This window comes from Gobio gobio, assembly GCF_949357685.1.
Source record: "Gobio gobio genome assembly, chromosome: 19".
NCBI classification, from domain to species: Eukaryota; Metazoa; Chordata; class Actinopteri; order Cypriniformes; family Gobionidae; genus Gobio; species Gobio gobio.
This window is the reverse complement of record NC_137112.1, coordinates 48,449,893-48,468,560: the sequence shown is the minus strand read 5'-3', so window position 1 is coordinate 48,468,560 and position 18,668 is coordinate 48,449,893. Positions and strand designations below refer to the sequence as shown.

The following is an 18,668-nucleotide window of genomic DNA, read 5'->3' as shown; positions in this document are numbered from 1 at the left end:
CGCGCATATTAAAATCAATTGAGAATTGACACGATGGTAAAAGGTCGAAAGACTGAAGTTTCACGTGGAGCATTGGGAGATTTTTTCCTGAATTACCGCTGGTGTTGCTCTACAAGAGGGTGCTGGGTTAAAAATAACCCAAGTTGGGTTGAAAATTGACTAATCCAGCAATTGGGTTGTTTTAAGCAAACATTTAACCCAACCGCTGGGTCAAAAGAACCCAATTGCTGGGTTAGTCCATATTCAACCCAACTTGGGTTATTTTCAACCCAGCATTTTTTAGAGTGAAACCATTAAATGACTAGGTTGTAAATAGTTTTAAAATTAAGTATAGTACAGTCAGTGTGCACTTTATTTTCAGAATTTATTTTCACAACTGAACTCTTTTTTCTTGTTCTACCTCACCTGTTTTTACTATTGGTTAAATATTGTTTTTTTTTAGTTCAATAAATGTTCCTTTTTTAAATTGTAAATTTTAAATTATCATCATGATCATTGTGTCGTTTTTATGTTGTAAATTGAGGGAGCAAAAGCAGTATCGGCTTCAAATATCGGCAGCCCATATTGGTCATCGGCTAAGGCTGATGAAAAAAAAAAAAATCCGTATCGGTCGATCCCTAATACAAACACACTTCGTTACACACTTAACACAATGAATCCTCAGCTTTTCCTATTTTGTGCAACTTTGTCCTAGTAAAAATTATATTGTGTCTTATCTTAAAGGGGTGGTTGCATGCGATTTCACTTTTTTAACTTTAGTTAGTGTGTAATGTTGCTGCTTGAGCATGAACAGTATCTGCAAAGTGACAGCGCTGAAAGTTCAATGCAAACGGAGATATTGTCTTTTAAAGTTATGGCAGTTTATTGCCTACAAAAACGGCCGGTTTGGACTCCAACAAGCTTCTTCCCGGGTTGGTGAAATCATAAACACCTGCTATTAACAAGCACTGCCCCCGCGAACACGCAACAAAGTGTGTGAGGCCACATCGCCGTCATTACGAAAGAGAGAGAGCTGTTGCAGAACCACAAACTACATCTGGCCATCTGACCAATCTAAGACCATTGTGTTTTTCGGAGGGATGGGCTTCACAGAAGCAGGAAGCAAACCAGCCGTTCAAAGGACAGTGGAGACAGCGGTGTGGAATAAAGGTCAAATAGAAGAAAAATATGGCGTTTAAAAAAAAAAAAAAAGTATTAAGACATGTTATACTGCGCCCCATAAACACAACCAAGCCTAGAAAAAAAACACGGAACCACCCCTTTAAAGTCCAGAATTTCCATTTTAACATCCATATACCATTTGGTCAAAAGATTCATCGCGATTAATCGCATCCAAAATAAAAGTTTGTGTTTACATAATATATGTGTGTGTACTCTGTGTGTTAATTATTATTTATATATAAATACACATTCATGTATATATTTAAGAATATATAGATATATATGTATATACATTTATATAATCTATAATATATATATATAAATATAAATGTTTTATATATAAAAATTATATTTTTTTCTTAAATATATACATGCTTGTGTGTGTATTTATATATAAATAATAATTATTTATACACACACATATATTATGTAAACACAAACTTTTATTTTGGATGCGATTAATCGCTTGACAGCCCTAATAAAAACACTTTTCCAAAACTGATTAGCTATTGGTTCTTTAAACACCCTTTTTCTTAAAGGTCCTGTTTTTCGTGTTTTTTTGAAGCTTTGATTGTGTTTACAGTGTGCAATATAACATGTGTTCATGTTTCGCGTGTAAAAAAAAAAAACAGTATTTTTCACACAATTTACTGATCTGTATACCGCTGTTTTCACGGTCCTCAAAACGGCTTGAGGATTTCCCTGTTCTATGAAGTCCCTCCTTTAGAAATACGTAACGAGTTCTGATTGGGCCAGCGGTTCCCGTGTTGTGATTGGACAGCAGCTTAGCATACGTTGCCCGGGAAGGTCACGCCTCTTACCATAACGGGGAGATGAACGCGCTCAAACTACAGCCCCTGAAGGCCAAACAAAGGTGACTTGACTCCGAGATGAAAATAACAGCGTCTGAACGACATGGCGACAAACGCAACAGAACCGAACGCAACACTTCCTCTTCTCCACGTGGGAGAGCAACAAGCCCACGCCCCCTTTTTTGCGTATTCTTGTGGGCGGAGTTTAGTCAACAAACTGTTCTACTGACGTCATTAAAGCAGGAAGTGCAGGGATGTAGAACGAACCGGCCGTTCGCTGTAGGCTTTGGAAGGGAACTTCTGTCAAATAAAATATCTCGCTTGGCATTGAACTTTGAGCTTTATAATTTTACAGGTATTATTTATGCTCTAACAGCAACATTACACACTAACTAAAGTTTGAAAAATGGGATCACGAAGAACAGGACCTTTAAACATATACAAAAATTCTGTCATTAATGGCCAACCCGGAAGTTAGCGGCGCATGGGTTCCCTCGATCGAAAAGCCATGCATTTTCCCCATAGACTTTTGGAAAATCGCAAAAAATAAGATCTGTGTTCAACAAAGAGTTATGAGCCTTACACGTTTTGTCTATCAAGATAATCTTTACAAATTAATCCAAAATGTATAAATTTTGAAGCTTAAAGGGTTAGTTCACCCAAAAATGAAAATTCTGTCATTAATGACTGAGCCTCATGTGGTTGGACACCCGTCAGACCTCCGTTCATCTTCAGACACAAATGAAGATATTTTAGTGTAAATCTGATGCTCTGAAAGGCCTCCATTGGCACAACTTTACACTCTCAAGACCCTTAAAAGACACTAAAGACGTCGATACAAAGTCAATCTCACTACAGTGGCTCTACAATAACTTTATGAATCGGCGAGAATAGTTTTTGTGCGCAAAAAAACCCTAAATAACGACTTACATAGTGATGACGATTTCAAAACAAAGCATCATGAAGCTTCGAAGCGTTATGAATCAGTGAGTCGAATGATGATTCGGATCGCGTGTCAAACTGCTGAAATTTGGCGATTCAAACCACTGAATCGACTCACTGATTCATAACGCTTCGAAGCTTCATGATGCTTTGTTTTGAAATCGTCATCACTATGTAAGTCGTTATTTAGGGGTTTTTTGCGCACAAAAACTATTCTCGCCGATTCATAAAGTTATTGTAGAGCCACTGTAGTGAGATGGACTTTGTAACTTTAGTCTTTAGTGTCTTTTAAGGGTCTTGAGAGTGTAAAGTTGAGCCAATGGAGGCCTTTCAGAGCATCAGATTTACACTAAAATATCTTCATTTGTGTCTGAAGATGAACGGAGGTCTGACGGGTGTCCAACCACATGAGGGTCAGTCATTAATGACAGAATTTACATTTTTGGGTGAACTAACCCTTTAACATCACATTTATCTGTTTTCTGATGGTGTGTTGTCATCACAGCCGATCTCAATGGACAGTCTGTCCCTGGAGCAGCAGTTGTCTCAGTATTCGCTGCTGAGTTTACTGAACGACCTGCAGAAACAGCCACACACTCTTCCTCAGAACATCCGTCTCATTCGGCTCCCTCCGCTCACCGTAAGCTCCGCCCCCAGCACCATCCAGACCACTCTCGCTAGCCAATCACAGACAGCCACAAGTGGATCTGCCGACTCGGTAAGTTTTTCCTCTAGTTGATATTTCAGTAATGTCAAATTCAACACATATCACGTGATTCTAACGCCCTTTCCTCCCAACAGTACCGCAGTCAGACCGGCTCTTCGACCAATCAGTCACCAACATCTCCAGTGTCCAATCAGGGCTTCTCACCCGGCGGTTCACCACAAGTAAACATGACACCTCTTCATTTGATTAATTTTTGTAATTTTGTGCTTATTGGCATCTCAGAGTTTACTTCTCTATAATGCCATCACTTTCAGTACACACACTTTCACACTGTTACATCTTTAGATATGATATTTGTGTGTGTGTGTGTGTGTGTGTGTGTGTGTGTGTGTGTGTGTGGACTGGTAATCCCTACTTTACAAAATGTCCCCACAAAGATGGCGATATCCGAAATCCTCGTCCTTGTGGAGACATTTTTAGGTCCCCATGAGGAAAACATCTTATAAATCAGACTAAGTGATGTTTTTTGAAAATGTAAAAATGCAGAATGTCTCCTGTGTTGGGTAGGTTTAGGGGCAGCATGTGTGTGTGTGTGTGTGTGTGTGTGTGTGTGTGTGTGTGTGTGTGTGTGTGATGGGTAGGTTTAGGGGCAGGGGCAGTGTGTGTGTGTGTGTGTGTGTGTGTGTGTGTGTGTGATGGGTAGGTTTAGGGGCAGGGGCAGTGTGTGTGTGTGTGTGTGTGTGTGTGTGTGTGTGTGTGTTGGGTAGGTTTAGGGGCAGGGGCAGTGTGTGTGTGTGTGTGTGTGTGTGTGTTGGGTAGGTTTAGGGGCAGTGTGTGTGTGTGTGTGTTGGGTAGGTTTAGGGGCAGTGTGTGTGTGTGTGTGTGTGTTGGGTAGGTTTAGGGGCAGTGTGTGTGTGTGTGTGTGTGTGTTGGGTAGGTTTAGGGGCAGTGTGTGTGTGTGTGTGTGTGTTGGGTAGGTTTAGGGGCAGTGTGTGTGTGTGTGTGTGTGTGTGTGTGTAGGTTTAGGGGCAGTGTGTGTGTGTGTGTGTGTGTGTGTGTGTAGGTTTAGGGGCAGTGTGTGTGTGTGTGTGTGTGTGTGTGTAGGTTTAGGGGCAGTGTGTGTGTGTGTGTGTGTGTGTGTGTGTGTGTGATGGGTAGGTTTAGGGGCAGGGGCAGTGTGTGTGTGTGTGTGTGATGGGTAGGTTTAGGTTTAGGGGCAGGGGCAGTGTGTGTGTGTGTGTGTGTGTGTGTGTGTGTGTGTGTGTGTGTGTGTGTGTGTGTGTGTGTGTGTGTGTGTGTGTGTGTGTGTGTGTGTGTGTGTGTGTGATGGGTAGGTTTAGGGGCAGGGGCAGTGTGTGTTTGTGTGTGTGTGATGGGTAGGTTTAGGTTTAGGGGCAGGGGCAGTGTGTGTGTGTGTGTGTGTGTGTGTGTGTGTGTGTGTGTGTGTGTGTGTGTGTGTGTGTGATGGGTAGGTTTAGGGGCAGGGGTAGTGTAGGGGGATAGAATATACGGTTTATACAGTATAAAAACCATTACGCATATGGAAAGTCCCCATAAAACATGAAAACCCCACATGTGTGTGTGTGTGTGTGTGTGTGTGTGTGTGTGTGTGTGTGTGTGTGTGTGTGTGTGTGTGTGTGTTGTCGCTTATGATTACAGTTATGGTTAGGGACTCTTATTTTAATGTTCTGTTTCCTTTAGTTCCTGTTTCCCTGTCCTCTTTAGTTTTGGTTTCTTTGGTTAATGAATATGTCCTCATTTGTTTCTATGCATGGCCGTCATTAGGCCCTTTTTAGGGGGGCTGGACAGAAGTTTAGGGGGGGCTGAAACCCTTACAAAATGTGTGATTGACCTTTCAAACATATGAACAAATGTGTGTGTTGATCTGAGCTCTCATTGGTCTGTCGCCGCTCCTCAATGTCAACATATTTGAGAAAACCAATCAAATCAGAGTAGGCGGGCTTTATGTTCATCAGCGACTCGACGTCAAGTGAGAGAAATGAAGATAAACTAAACGTTTCATATTTGACAGAAGCTTCTGTAAGGCAGAAATGTTAAACAAATGACAAAAATATTCAGGCAAATGAATAAACTTGTGTCTAATTTCACCATTTTGAATTGAAATAGGCCTATGTAATGTCATTTATAATATAATTAACAAACAAGAAATATTAACAAAGTAATAAATGTGTGCATATTGTAAATTAATTTTATAAATTTAGTTACCCAGCTTTCCTGTTAGCCTTCAGTAAATGAACATGTCTATGAAAATGATTCATAAAACATATAAATATCAGTTAAACATGTTTACTGTCTTCACTGACAAAACTTCAGTCATATCTGCCACTGACATGGTTTTTGAAGTTATTGTTATCTCATTTTTTGGCGTTCAGAACATCTTAAAATGCACATATGTAGATCATAGAAATCAAAATGTTCTCGAGGGGCCAAACCCCCCAAACCTCACATTTGGGATCTCAGAGATTATAAACCCGCCTACATTGTATGATTAAGGGAGGTACAATATGGTCATGCAGAATGAGGCATTAATATTTGCTTTATAAGTAATAATAAACAGCCAATATCCTAATATGCATACTAATAAGCTACTAGTTAATAGTGAGAATTGGACCCTAAACTAAAGTCTTACCGATTTTTTTTCCCCATATCCTCACTGGGGCTGAGCCGCCCTACAATGAAAATCCCAGAAAACGCCCCTGTTTCTATGGTTACTTATGATTTGCACGGCCTCTCTTTATGTTCTCCTGGTATTTATACTCCCATGTTCAGTCCCTCGTCGGTTCTTGTTTATGATTTATGTGGTTAAAGGATTAGTTCACTTTTAAATAAACTTTTGCTGGTCATTTACTCACCCCCATGTCATCCAAGATGTCCATGTCTTTCTTTCTGCAGTCGAAAAGAAATGAAGGTTTTGGATGAAAACATTCCAGGATTGTTCTCCATATAATGGACTTCAATGGGCTCCAAACGGTTCAAGGTTCAAATGACAGTTTCAGTGCAGCTTCAAAGGGCTTTAAACGACACCAGATGATGAATAAGGGTCTGATCTAGACAAACCATCAGTTTCTGAGAGAAACCCAGCAGTATTTATGCTATTATTTTACCTCTTATCAGACGAACGTGATCATCTCTGAGCTCCGCCATAACTTCCGCTAAGTGAGGTCAAAATACGAGCATGGTAATAGATATATTGATCGTAGATGCCTCATTAGCACTTGTATGGATCAATAGAATGAGGCATCTATGATCGATATATCCATGACCACGCTCGTATTTTGACCTCACCTAGCGGAAGTTATGGCGGAGCTCAGAGATGATCACGTTTGTCTGATAAGAGGTAAAATAATAGCATAAATACTGCTGGGTTTCTCTCAGAAACTGATGGTTTGTCTAGATAAGACCCTTATTCATCATCTGGTGTCGTTTAAAGCTGCACTGAAACGGTCATTTGGACCTTGAACCGTTTGGGGCCCATTGAAGTCCATTATATGGAGAACAATCCTGGAATGTTTTCATCCAAAACCTTAATTTCTTTTCGACTGCAGAAAGAAAGACATGGACAGCTTGAATGACATGGGGGTGAGTAAATGACCAGCAAAAGTTTATTTAAAAGTTAACTAATCCTTTAATGTTAATCCCTGCGTGAAACCCTTCCTGTGTTTCTCCTCAGTATTTTGGAGCATCATAAAGACTGTCTGCTTCATCTCACCACAGCGTTACATGTTCTTAATGGATCTTTTTTTCATAGCATATTCAGGTGGTTGGGAGCATCTTTGGAGATTCATTCTATGACCTTCCGTCCAGACAGACCAATGCCCTATCCAACCAGGTACGTACATGTGAGGCATTTAAAATCACACTATTTTTATTAAGACATACCATTTTGTAAACAAAACAACAAACTCCAATTGAGAATCAAGGCTAACTTCAGTTTAAGAGCGATTCATAGCTGATTCAGAGAGGAAGTGCCTGATTGGTGTTTGCAGCAAGTTTTGGTAAACAGTACAGCATAGTGTGCATTGATTATTACGTCAACCATATTTACAGGATCATTATATTAGGGAGTGTGGTGGAGATGCAACATTGTTTACAATAATGTTAATGTTTTTATTGTATTGAGCCCTCAGGTATTCCTTACTCATTGGTCACACTTATACTCATAGGTGATCAAATGTGACCATACACCTTAACTATTTTTTAAAATAAATAGCCTATATTTTAGTTCAATAATATTTATTGAATATTTTGAGGAGATCTTTTGGTACTAAATACTATTTGTGCAATAAGTATGGTCCATTAATGACCACTTAAAACATTTGTCTTTTAATTTTTGTATTATAATATTTATATTACAATTAGTGTAGTAATTCAAATAAAGAATTCCACTGCAAAGAGGCAAATTAGAGCCATTTTGTGGCTAGAAAAATAAAATGTTCATTTGTAATGCCATTACCCACTATAGGTGTCTGGTTGGCTCTTTAATAAATATACATGTTGTCTAGTTGCTCAAAAAAGTATTGCAGATCATAACTCATAATTATTAAAATGTTAATAATAGTGGATAGTAATGAATGCAAGCAAATATAATTTAACCCCCCCAAAAAGTTTAAAATAGTGCTAAAAGGCAAACTTATTTTTCCTTATGTACAGTAGGCTATATACATATGAATTCATACTGAATCAAGATGGAAATCGATATTTGTGCCCATTGTCTCATAAGCTAATGCTGATTTTAGGCATCTATGCTGTAAATCCACCAGTTAGCTGTGGTGTTGTGGCATATATATATATATATATAACTTATTTTGCCACACAATATATTGAGTTTTCCTTTGACTAAAACTAGACTAAAAGGACGAGACCTTTAGTCGACTAAAACTTGACTAACAAAAAAAAAAGTATGTGGATGACTAAATATGACTAAAACTAACAAGGACATTTGGCACAAGACCAAGACTAAATTAAAAATAGGTGACAAAATGAACACTAGTTTTTTGTGACGAACCAATCAACCGATTTGTTCACAAGTTGGACATTACGTCACAGTGCGGTGCATGTAAAGTAGAAACTTTGAGAGGAAAAAAAATCAATGTTATCAGTCAAATTCATTTTGTGTTTTGCTTTCTTTTTTAGCCAATGAATCACACCATTGCAACAATTGAGGCTTTCTCTGACTTCTTTGACTGCCAAAGAAATAACCAGGGCCCTCATTTATCAACAGTGCGTAGAAAAGCTTCTATATTTTGTCCTACTAATGAAATTTAGAATACGCCAAAGTACAAGAAAAATACATATTTATCAAACGTGTGCACACAGTTCTTACGCACATGAGTAAGCAATCATTGTTGATAAATCCCACATGCTCGTTCATGGTCACTTTTCTATTTACATCTTTAACCCTCTGGTGCTCTTCTGTCATTTCTGACCGGAAAATCGGTTTTGAAATGTTAAAAATCACTGCTTCATCTGAATAATATGAAACTTGGTGACTTTTCTTGCATTAGGTATGTTTTCTTGCATCATGATTCGAGCATGCTAATTGGTCGTAAAAAGAAAAGTAGCATTCATGGTCTTCGGTCATAAATGACCGACCATAGGAAATTAATGGAGAATCGGCAAAAACACAAATTCTCTGAATATTTGTGTGTACAATCTACAAATCAGCCACGATGCTGAAAAAAAGTACACAGCAGTGAAGGGGTGACACTCTAAAACATCAAGAGTGTGATATTGACACATCCACACACACACACACACACACACACCTATGAAAAACTGAGCCTATGAACCACATTTTGAATTTTTAAAAATCACTGCTTCATCAGAATGATATAAAACTGGTGACTTTTCTAGCAAGAGGTATGTAAACACACACAAAAATTGAGGGCATGATTCGAGCATGTTAAGTGGTCGTAAAAAAAACTCCCACTTGTGCTTTTAGTTTAAAAATGACCCCCATAGGAAATGAATGGGAAATCTGCAAAAACACAAATTCACAGAACAAAAAAAAAAAAAAAAAAATAATAATAATAATCGGACCCACTTTATATTAGGTGGCCTTAACTACTATGTATTAAAATTTTAATTAATAATTTGATACAATGCACTTACTGTGTACATACATGTCTTTACATTGTACTTACATTTTTAAATATACCTGTATGTAATTACAAATGTAACTACATAAATTAATTACAGATGTAATTACACTGTTGACCCTTCCCTTACACTTAAACTTACCCACACCACCACACCAGTCCCTAACCTTACCAGTATCCCACCTCAATATCAGCAAAAGTGTTTTGCAATACAATATAAACACAGTAAGTACATTGTACTTATTTTTCGATGTAACTACATAGTAGTTAAGGCCACCTAATATAAAGTGAGGCCAAAAAAATCTATATTTCTAACAAACAAACAAATATCTAAAACTTTATAATAAATAGTCTTTGAGATTTTTTAAATATATATTCAAATCCATAAAAAAAAAAAAAATCATTAAATGTGTTCAAAACAGAACTAGTGAATTCTCAAGCCTCTCCATAGAGACCTCTAGTGGTTACACACATGGTTGCAGGATTTCTTAAATAATTCCAAAAGAGGGGCTAATCTGCCTTAAAAAAATTTTTTTTTGAAGGCCTAGTCTCTATTTTAACCAGAAATACTGCAATAATAATTGTTTTTTTTAATTATATAATTTTCAATGGCAAAAATAGACCATAATTATTGCATAAATATTAAAAAATACCATAAAATCATCTCAAAATACAAAATAAAAGATATTATTGAAGAAAAATAAATTGCATTGGTTTACTAGGGTGGAGGAAGTTTAATTTTTAGGTGTCCGGTCACTTATGATCGGGAAGACGACCCTAAACGAAGAGCACCAGAGGTTAAATTCGCTGGTTGATGGTGCTTTTATGGCGATGTGGGTGCAGTCTATGTTTGGGAATCTGGCGATAAAAGCATAAAAGCCCCATTTTATTTGGGCTTGTTGAGGATTCCGGCAAGGGAAATGGATGTAGGTTGGGTCCAATGTCACATCTGTCTTTAATAGGGTTTGACACCAATTACACAGTGTTTAAAACTACAAAAATGATCAATTGAGTGTTTTTTAAAGGAAACATATGTGGATTGCTCAGCTTATATTTACACACATTTATTTTATTTTGTTGTTCAAATGGTGTTAAAAACGTTGTAATGCTGATTGTGTAGCTGGAGCAGTTCAACATGAACATGATGGAGAATGCAGGCGACTCCAGCCACTGTTCAACGCTGAACTACACACAGGCGGCCATGATGGGTCTGACCGGAAGCCACAGCGGTCAGCAGGAGGCACAGCAGCTGAGCTACAGTAGCCATGGCAACATTCCCAACATCATTCTCACAGGTAATGTGTCTTTCCATTCATTATGCATTTACATTTATTCATTTAGCAGACGCTTTTATCCAGAGCCAATAGAGTGCCGAAGTTATGACGTCACTTTGTAGGCCAACCCGGAAGTTAGCGGCGCATGGGTTCCCTCGATCGAAAAGCCATGCATTTTCCCCATAGACTTTTGAAAAAAAAAATAATAATAATAAGATCTGTGTTCAACAAAGAGTTATGACCCTTACACGTTTTGTCTATCAAGATAATCTTTACAAATTAATCCAAAATGTATAAATTTTGAAGCTTAAAGGGTTAGTTCACCCAAAAAAATGAAAATTCTGTCATTAATTCCTCACCCTCATGTCGTTGGACACCCGTCAGACCTCCGTTCATCTTCAGAACAGAAATGAAGATATTTTAGTGTAAATCTGATGCTCTGAAAGGCCTCCATTGGCTCAACTTTACACTCTCAAGACCCTTAAAAGACACTAAAGACGTCGTTACAAAGTCCATCTCACTACAGTGGCTCTACAATAACTTTATGAAGAGGCGAGAATAGTTTTTGTGAATAAAAAAACCCTAAATAACGACTTATATAGTGATGACGATTTCAAAACAAAGCATCATGAAGCTTCGAAGCGTTATGAATCACTGAGTCGATTCAGCGGTTTGAATCGCCAAATTTCAGCAGTTTGACACGCGATCCGAATCATGAATCGACTCGCTGATTCATAACGCTTCGAAGCTTCATGAGGCTGTGTTTTGAAATCGTCATCACTATATAAGTCGTTATTTAGGGTTTTTTTGCGCACAAAAACTATTCTCGCCGATTCATAAAGTTATTGTAGAACCACTGTAAAGACGTCGTTACAAAGTCCATCTCACTAGTGTCTTTTAAGGGTCTTGAGAGTGTAAAGTTGAGCCAATGGAGGCCTTTCAGAGCATCAGATTTACACTAAAATATCTTCATTTGTGTCTGAAGATGAACGGAGGTCTGACGGGTGTCCAACGACATGAGGGTAAGTAATTAATGACAGAATTTTCATTTTTGGGTGAACTAACCCTTTAAATAAAGCCGTCAGATATAAAATGCTAACGGTAGGCTATAAACGGACTACAGCGCACCATGGTCGTGGATCAACGTCATCATCAAGCTTCCTCAAACTTTATTTAAAAAACCCGCTCGCTCATTATGATCTGCGCTGTGTATGAACACTTATCCACTTTTTCATGAGAAATATTGCCCATTCGTTTTTTCCAAAAATGTTAGAAACTAATTTTGTTTATGCGTGCCTCTCTGAGATTTATCTTTTGTTAATGTTTTTTCAGACAATATGATTATCACTGTGATAACATTAAATGACATGAAACACAACCCAGTCTCTTTTTGTTAAATGCAAGTTTATGTGTGATCAATAATACAAAAGTATAAGTAAAAGGTATAAGAAGCTATAAATTAAATAAAGGAAACAATTCAGTCAAACATTCAAAGTGAGTTCTAGTCGGCTACAACGCTAACGTAAAGTTATAGCCTAAAAATAAACAAGTAATGAAACTTCACTGTGCCCTCAGCCTAAACGATCTGCCAGGGAACAAATTATAGATAAAATGATAGAAAAGATGTTAAAATAGGCACTCTTCTTATAAATAAACCACAGATTTGAGCTTTAAACAACTACATTATCGACTGAAAAAGTCTTAAAATCTACTGTTAATGTGTGACAAAACGTAGTTTTAACACAAAAAGACGTGTAAACACAGCCCATGTCAGCCATTTCTCAACGAGACGAACATGTGAAGCGCGTAAACTCCAAATGTTGAAGCATCCAACTTTGCGCGAATAGCGCGATTTATTCACGCCACATAAGTTCTTCATAAGGCTGAAGCGCGGGCTAGTGAGAGATTGCCCGTTTGTCATGATGACGTCTAAAGTCCCCGCCAAAGGATGCATTCCCTTTTAGCAACCACCGTTTTTAAAGACACAATAAAGTAAAAAAAATAAATAAATAAAAAATCACAAGCAGGTTTTAACTAATGTGTTTTATGTCATAGATCAAAACGTAAAAATATTTAGAGGCTTTGTTAAGGGAAAAATTTAGTTTTTTTTTGTTATTTATGCATTTATGTCTTTTGAAGAGATGTCTCAGAGATACAATAAATTCATTTGAGGCTCTTTAGTACAAGTTTTGGGGAGAACAGAGTGTTTGCATAAAGTTACTCATTTTTACTTCTGTAATCCGTATTTTGTTCATTTTTGAGTCAGAATATTAAGCAAGAAAATGTAGGACGGGACTTGATTTGAAGAAGGGAAATATTTTGATTTCATGATTAATTTAAAGAGTAAACAACCAGTCTTGTGTGTAAAATTAGTTTCTGTCTGGCTGTGAAGGAATTAAACAAGACGTTTTTCTTGTTGTATGAGCTTCCCCATTGAGAGAAATTGTTGGGATGCTCAGAAGAATGTGACTAATACACTGTCAAAAAAAAATATATATATATATAAAGCACAAAATTGGCTGGTGTGGGACCATTAAGGGTACATTTCTGTAGCTCTAAGTCAGGGGTCGGCAAGTTTGGTCCTAGAGAGCTGAAGTCCTGCAGAGTTTAGCTCCAGCCCTACTAAACCACCACAGTATAAAACTCATGGTTCCCAGCATGCATTGCAGCATTAAGTATGACACTATTGTTGAGATTCATATGCTGATTCTTGATATCTGTGTGCGTCGAAACTTTTTTTCCCGCTATAATGTGTTTAAAATTCAGAATTTCTGATCTGTGGCAAGAAAGTATTGTTGGTGAATATTATTTATTCATATTTTTAGTCAGTGATGAGTTTGAGATATGTGCATCCAGAGATGGGCACTCGAGTTAGTGACTCGGACTCAAGTCACATTTTATGATACTTCAGACTTGACTCATCAAAAAAGACTCGTGAAATTTTAAAAACAACTCAAGTCTTTAATCCTTATCTATCGTAAATTAAAAAATATATGTTTATTTTGAATGTTATAATATCTGCTTCACATGTACGTGAATCAGATCCGGCGTTCGGACACATGACCCAGAAGAGATTTGTTTACGAGCAGAGGAAGACACGCGTATCTCAGCTGTTGAATTCTACATTGATCGTGCTTTAGGTCTCGTAGTTCTCAAAATGGGGTTAAAGTGGCATTTCATGGATTCCCGAACGCCGGATCTGCGTCATATTCTCGCGCATGCGTCGTGGAGACACACACGGAAGACAAGAACAAGTTGGATAAAGGTGTTATTTTGATTTTTTTTGCGCAAAAAAAACTATTGTCGTCGCATCGTATAATTATTGTAGAGTCACTGTGGTGAGATGGACTTTGTAACGGCGTTTTAAGAGCCTTTTCTGGGTCTTGTGAGTGTAAATGTACTGAATGCCAATGGAGGCCTATCTGAAGCCTTTCTCAGCATCAGCTTTACACTAAAATATCTTCATTTGTGTCTGAAGATGAACGGAGGTCTGACGGGTGTCCAACCACATGAGGGTGAGGAATTAATGACAGAATTTACATTTTTGGGTGAACTAACCCTTTAACTCACACAGCTCGCTGCTTTACTGTGGTGTAGCCGAGTGGCTCTTTTGGGTTGCCAGCCTGTTAAAACATGAAGAAAATCTAACCTTTAAACCTAGCACTACGTTTTACTTTTATAAATCTTTTCGTAGCTTTTCTCTCTTAATGTAGACACGAGAGAGATGGAAAGATGTTAATCCATTTATTGCTTAAAGCGCATATTTTAACGTATCGCAATCAGCATACGGACAGTTTTATATTGACTAGAAACTAGAAACGTTCGGTTTGATTTTCTGATAATGTCTGTCGTCAGTAACAACGCTGTGTAACAAACGTGAATGGCGCCATCTTGTGTCCACTTAGCAACTGTATTGAAAATGACTACTTGTTTTGTTGCCAGGACAATAGTTTTTTTTATTTTGCATTATAATTTATAACGGAAGGCTGGATGTATCCCTTACATCTTAGGACTTTTATTACAAACAAAACAGATAATAGAAAGGTCATATTTTGTCTATATATATATATATTTATTTTAAAAAAAGGATTTTTGAATATGATATCTTTTTTTTTGTAAGACATAAAATGACTTGACTCGACTCGGACTCGTGGATAAAGACTCCAGACTTGACTCGGACTCCAGATGAAAGACTTGTGAACATATCTGTGTGCATCTATCATCATAAAAGCGCATCTGTCCATCATAAAAGCGCATCTGTCCATCATAAAAGCGCATCTATCCATCATAAAAGCGCATCTGTCCATCATAAAAGCGCATCTGTCCATCATAAAAGCGCATCTGTCCATCATAAAAGTGCATCTATCATCATAAAAGTGCATCTATCATCATAAAAGTGCATCTGTCCATCATAAAAGTGCATCTATCATCATAAAAGTGCATCTATCCATCATAAAAGCGCATCTGTCCATCATAAAAGTGCATCTATCCATCATAAAAGTGCATCTATCATCATAAAAGTGCATCTGTCCATCATAAAAGCGCATCTGTCCATCATAAAAGCACATCTGTCCATCATAAAAGCGCATCTGTCCATCATAAAAGCGCATCTGTCCATCATAAAAGTGCATCTATCCATCATAAAAGCGCATCTGTCCATCATAAAAGTGCATCTGTCCATCATAAAAGAGCATCTGTCCATCATAAAAGTGCATCTGTCCATCATAAGTGCATCTATCATCATAAAAGTGCATCTGTCCATCATAAGTGCATCTATCATCATAAAAGTGCATCTATCATCATAAAAGTGCATCTATCCATCATAAAAGTGCATCTGTCCATCATAAAAGTGCATCTGTCCATCATAAAAGTGCATCTATCATCATAAAAGTGCATCTATCATCATAAAAGTGCATCTGTCCATCATAAAAGTGCATCTGTCCATCATAAAAGTGCATCTATCATCATAAAAGTGCATCTGTCCATCATAAAAGTGCATCTGTCCATCATAAAAGTGCATCTATCATCATAAAAGTGCATCTGTCCATCATAAAAGTGCATCTATCATCATAAAAGTGCATCTGTCCATCATAAAAGTGCATCTGTCCATTCTGAAAACAGGATGACTAATCGATTCTTGGGATTTAAGAATCAATATTGTTTTGTAAAAGTGAGAATCGTTTAAAATCGAGAAATCGATTTTTTTTTACCCAGCCCTAATGCTAAGCTATGCTAAAAGTGCTAGCGCCAGACCCGGAGATCGGCTGAATGGATTCGAAAACGGTCAAACTCAACTGTTTAACTCTAGGGGAGACGGAGAATGAGCCTATTTTCAAAAAAGTGGCGTGTTCCTTTAACCCTCTGGTGCTCTTCGTCATTTCTGACTGGAAAATCTTCTGTTTTGACATTTTAAAAATCACAGCTTCATCGGAATGATATGAAACTTGGTGACTTTTCAAGCATTAGGTATGTAAAAAAAAAAATTGGGGTCATGATTCGAGCATGCTAATTGGTCGTAAAAAAAAAAAAAAAAAAAAAAAGCGTATATTGTCTTCGGTCATAAATGACCAACCATAGGAAATCGACAAAAACACAAGAATTCTCTGGATATTTGTGTGTACAATCTACACATCAGCCAACGATGCTGAAAAAAAGTACACAGCAGTGAAGGAGTGACACTCTAAAACATCAAGAGTGTGATATTGACACATCCACACACACACACACACACACACGAAAAACTGAACCTATGAACCACATTTTGAATTTTTTAAAATCACAGCTTCATCAGAATGATATGAAACTTGGTGACTTTTCTAGCATTAGGACTGTAAACACACAAAAAATGAGGGCATGATTCGAGCATGCTAATTGGTCGTAAAAAAAAAAAAAAATACTCCCACTTGTGCTCTTCGGTCAAAAATGACACTATAGGAAATGAATGGGAAATCTGCAAAAACACATTCACAGAAAAAAAATCTAGATTTCTAACAAAAAAAAAATATCTAAAACTTTATAATAAATAGTCTTTGAGATTCTCAATATATATTCAAATCCATCAACAACAAAAAAAAAAAAAATCATTAAATGTGTTCAAAACAGAAGTAGTGAATTCTCAAGCCTCTCCATAGAGACCTCTAGTGGTTACACACATGGTTGCAGGATTTCTTAAATCATTCTAAAAGAGGCGCTAATCTGCCTTCAACATTTTTTGAAGGCCTAGTCTCTATTTTAACCTGAAATACTGCAATAATAAATAAAAAAAGACCATAATTATTGCATAAATATAAAAAAATTCCATCAATTCATCTCAAAATACAAAATTAAAAAGTAAAACAATTACTGAAGAAAAATAAATTGCATTGGTTTTAATGGGGTGGAGGAAGTTTAATTTTTAGGTGTCCGGTCACTTATGACGGGGAAGACGACCAATGCAAACGAAGAGCACCAGAGGGTTAAATAAATGTAAACTTACACCAGAAAGTCACTGATGTCATGGAAAATCTCCGACATCTGGTCACCTTGTTGTCACTGTATATGTGAACACCCATTTACACTGCAAAAAATGCTCTTCTTACTTAGTATTTTTGTCTTGTTTTCAGTCCAAATATCTAAAAAAATCTTACATTAAGAAGCATTTACTAGACAAGCTAAAGTTTGTGTCCTATTTTGGGGGAAAATAACTCAAAATTAAGGGAGTTTTTGCTTAAAATAATGGGGTTTTCTGTTTGAATTAAGATTTTGCTTACCCCATTGGCAGATTATTTTGCTTATTTTAAGTAAAAACTCCCTTAATTGAGTTATTTTCCCCCAAAATAAGACTTGTCTAGTAAATGCTTCTTAATGTAAGATTTTTTAGATATTTGGACTGAAAACAAGACAAAAATACTAAGAAAAGCATTTTTTGCAGTGTAATAGTTGCTAACTGGCATTTTTTTGTTGTTGCGCTCACTAGTGACTGGGGAATCTCCACCCAGTCTCTCCAAAGACCTCACCAGCTCATTGGCCGGCGTTGGTGACGTCAGCTTTGACGCAGACTCTCAGTTCCCATTGGACGAGTTGAAGATCGACCCCTTGACACTGGATGGACTGCACATGCTCAATGACCCGGACATGGTTCTCGCCGACCCGGCCACTGAGGACACATTCCGCATGGATCGACTGTGAACCTGTGAATGCAATTTCTAGCGAGACATTTCCGCTGCATGGCCTCTGTTCACCATATGGTCAGTGGCAGACCTCGTCCTCCAAACCACCCACACAACAGCATGCTGCCAAACCGCTCATGGCCAGGGGGTGGTGGTTAGGGTGGAGGTGGCGAGGGTGGAGGTGGAAGAGCTGTATCCACACTGGATGGTTTCCAATGCGCAATACCATCCACCATCCACTCTCTTCATGTTTTTTGTGCGTTTTGTTATCTTGGTTGGTCGCCAATGTGCACTTTCTGATTTTTTTTTTATTCCATAGGCATATAGATCACCATTATTCATTCATACTTACAGTGCGTTTAATTATAAAGTGATTTGCCAACTGTCGTCCATTTTAAAACGTTTACATAATTACGCCATACGTCCATGAAGAATTATCTGTCTGTGTAATTGTGTGTGTGTGAAATCGATTTATTTATAATATGTATTTATTATAATTATTTTTTTAATTATAGATATATATATATATTATTATTTACTCATAT

The 18,668-nt window shown here is 37.4% G+C and overlaps 1 protein-coding gene across 1 annotated transcript in view; it reads left to right on the top strand.

Moving 5' to 3' along the window:
* The window catches only part of crtc1b (CREB regulated transcription coactivator 1b), a 51,317-nt gene extending 33,072 nt beyond the window's left edge, over positions 1 to 18,245 (top strand). Inside the window, exons 8-12 of the mRNA XM_079844888.1 lie at positions 3,421 to 3,633; positions 3,717 to 3,803; positions 7,352 to 7,432; positions 10,822 to 10,996; positions 17,931 to 18,245. Of these exons, the coding sequence (XP_079701014.1) occupies positions 3,421 to 3,633; positions 3,717 to 3,803; positions 7,352 to 7,432; positions 10,822 to 10,996; positions 17,931 to 18,142 (768 nt within the window). The 3' untranslated portion in view covers positions 18,143 to 18,245. The remainder of the gene's footprint in view (positions 1 to 3,420; positions 3,634 to 3,716; positions 3,804 to 7,351; positions 7,433 to 10,821; positions 10,997 to 17,930) is intronic.
* Positions 18,246 to 18,668: the final 423 nt, after the last annotated feature.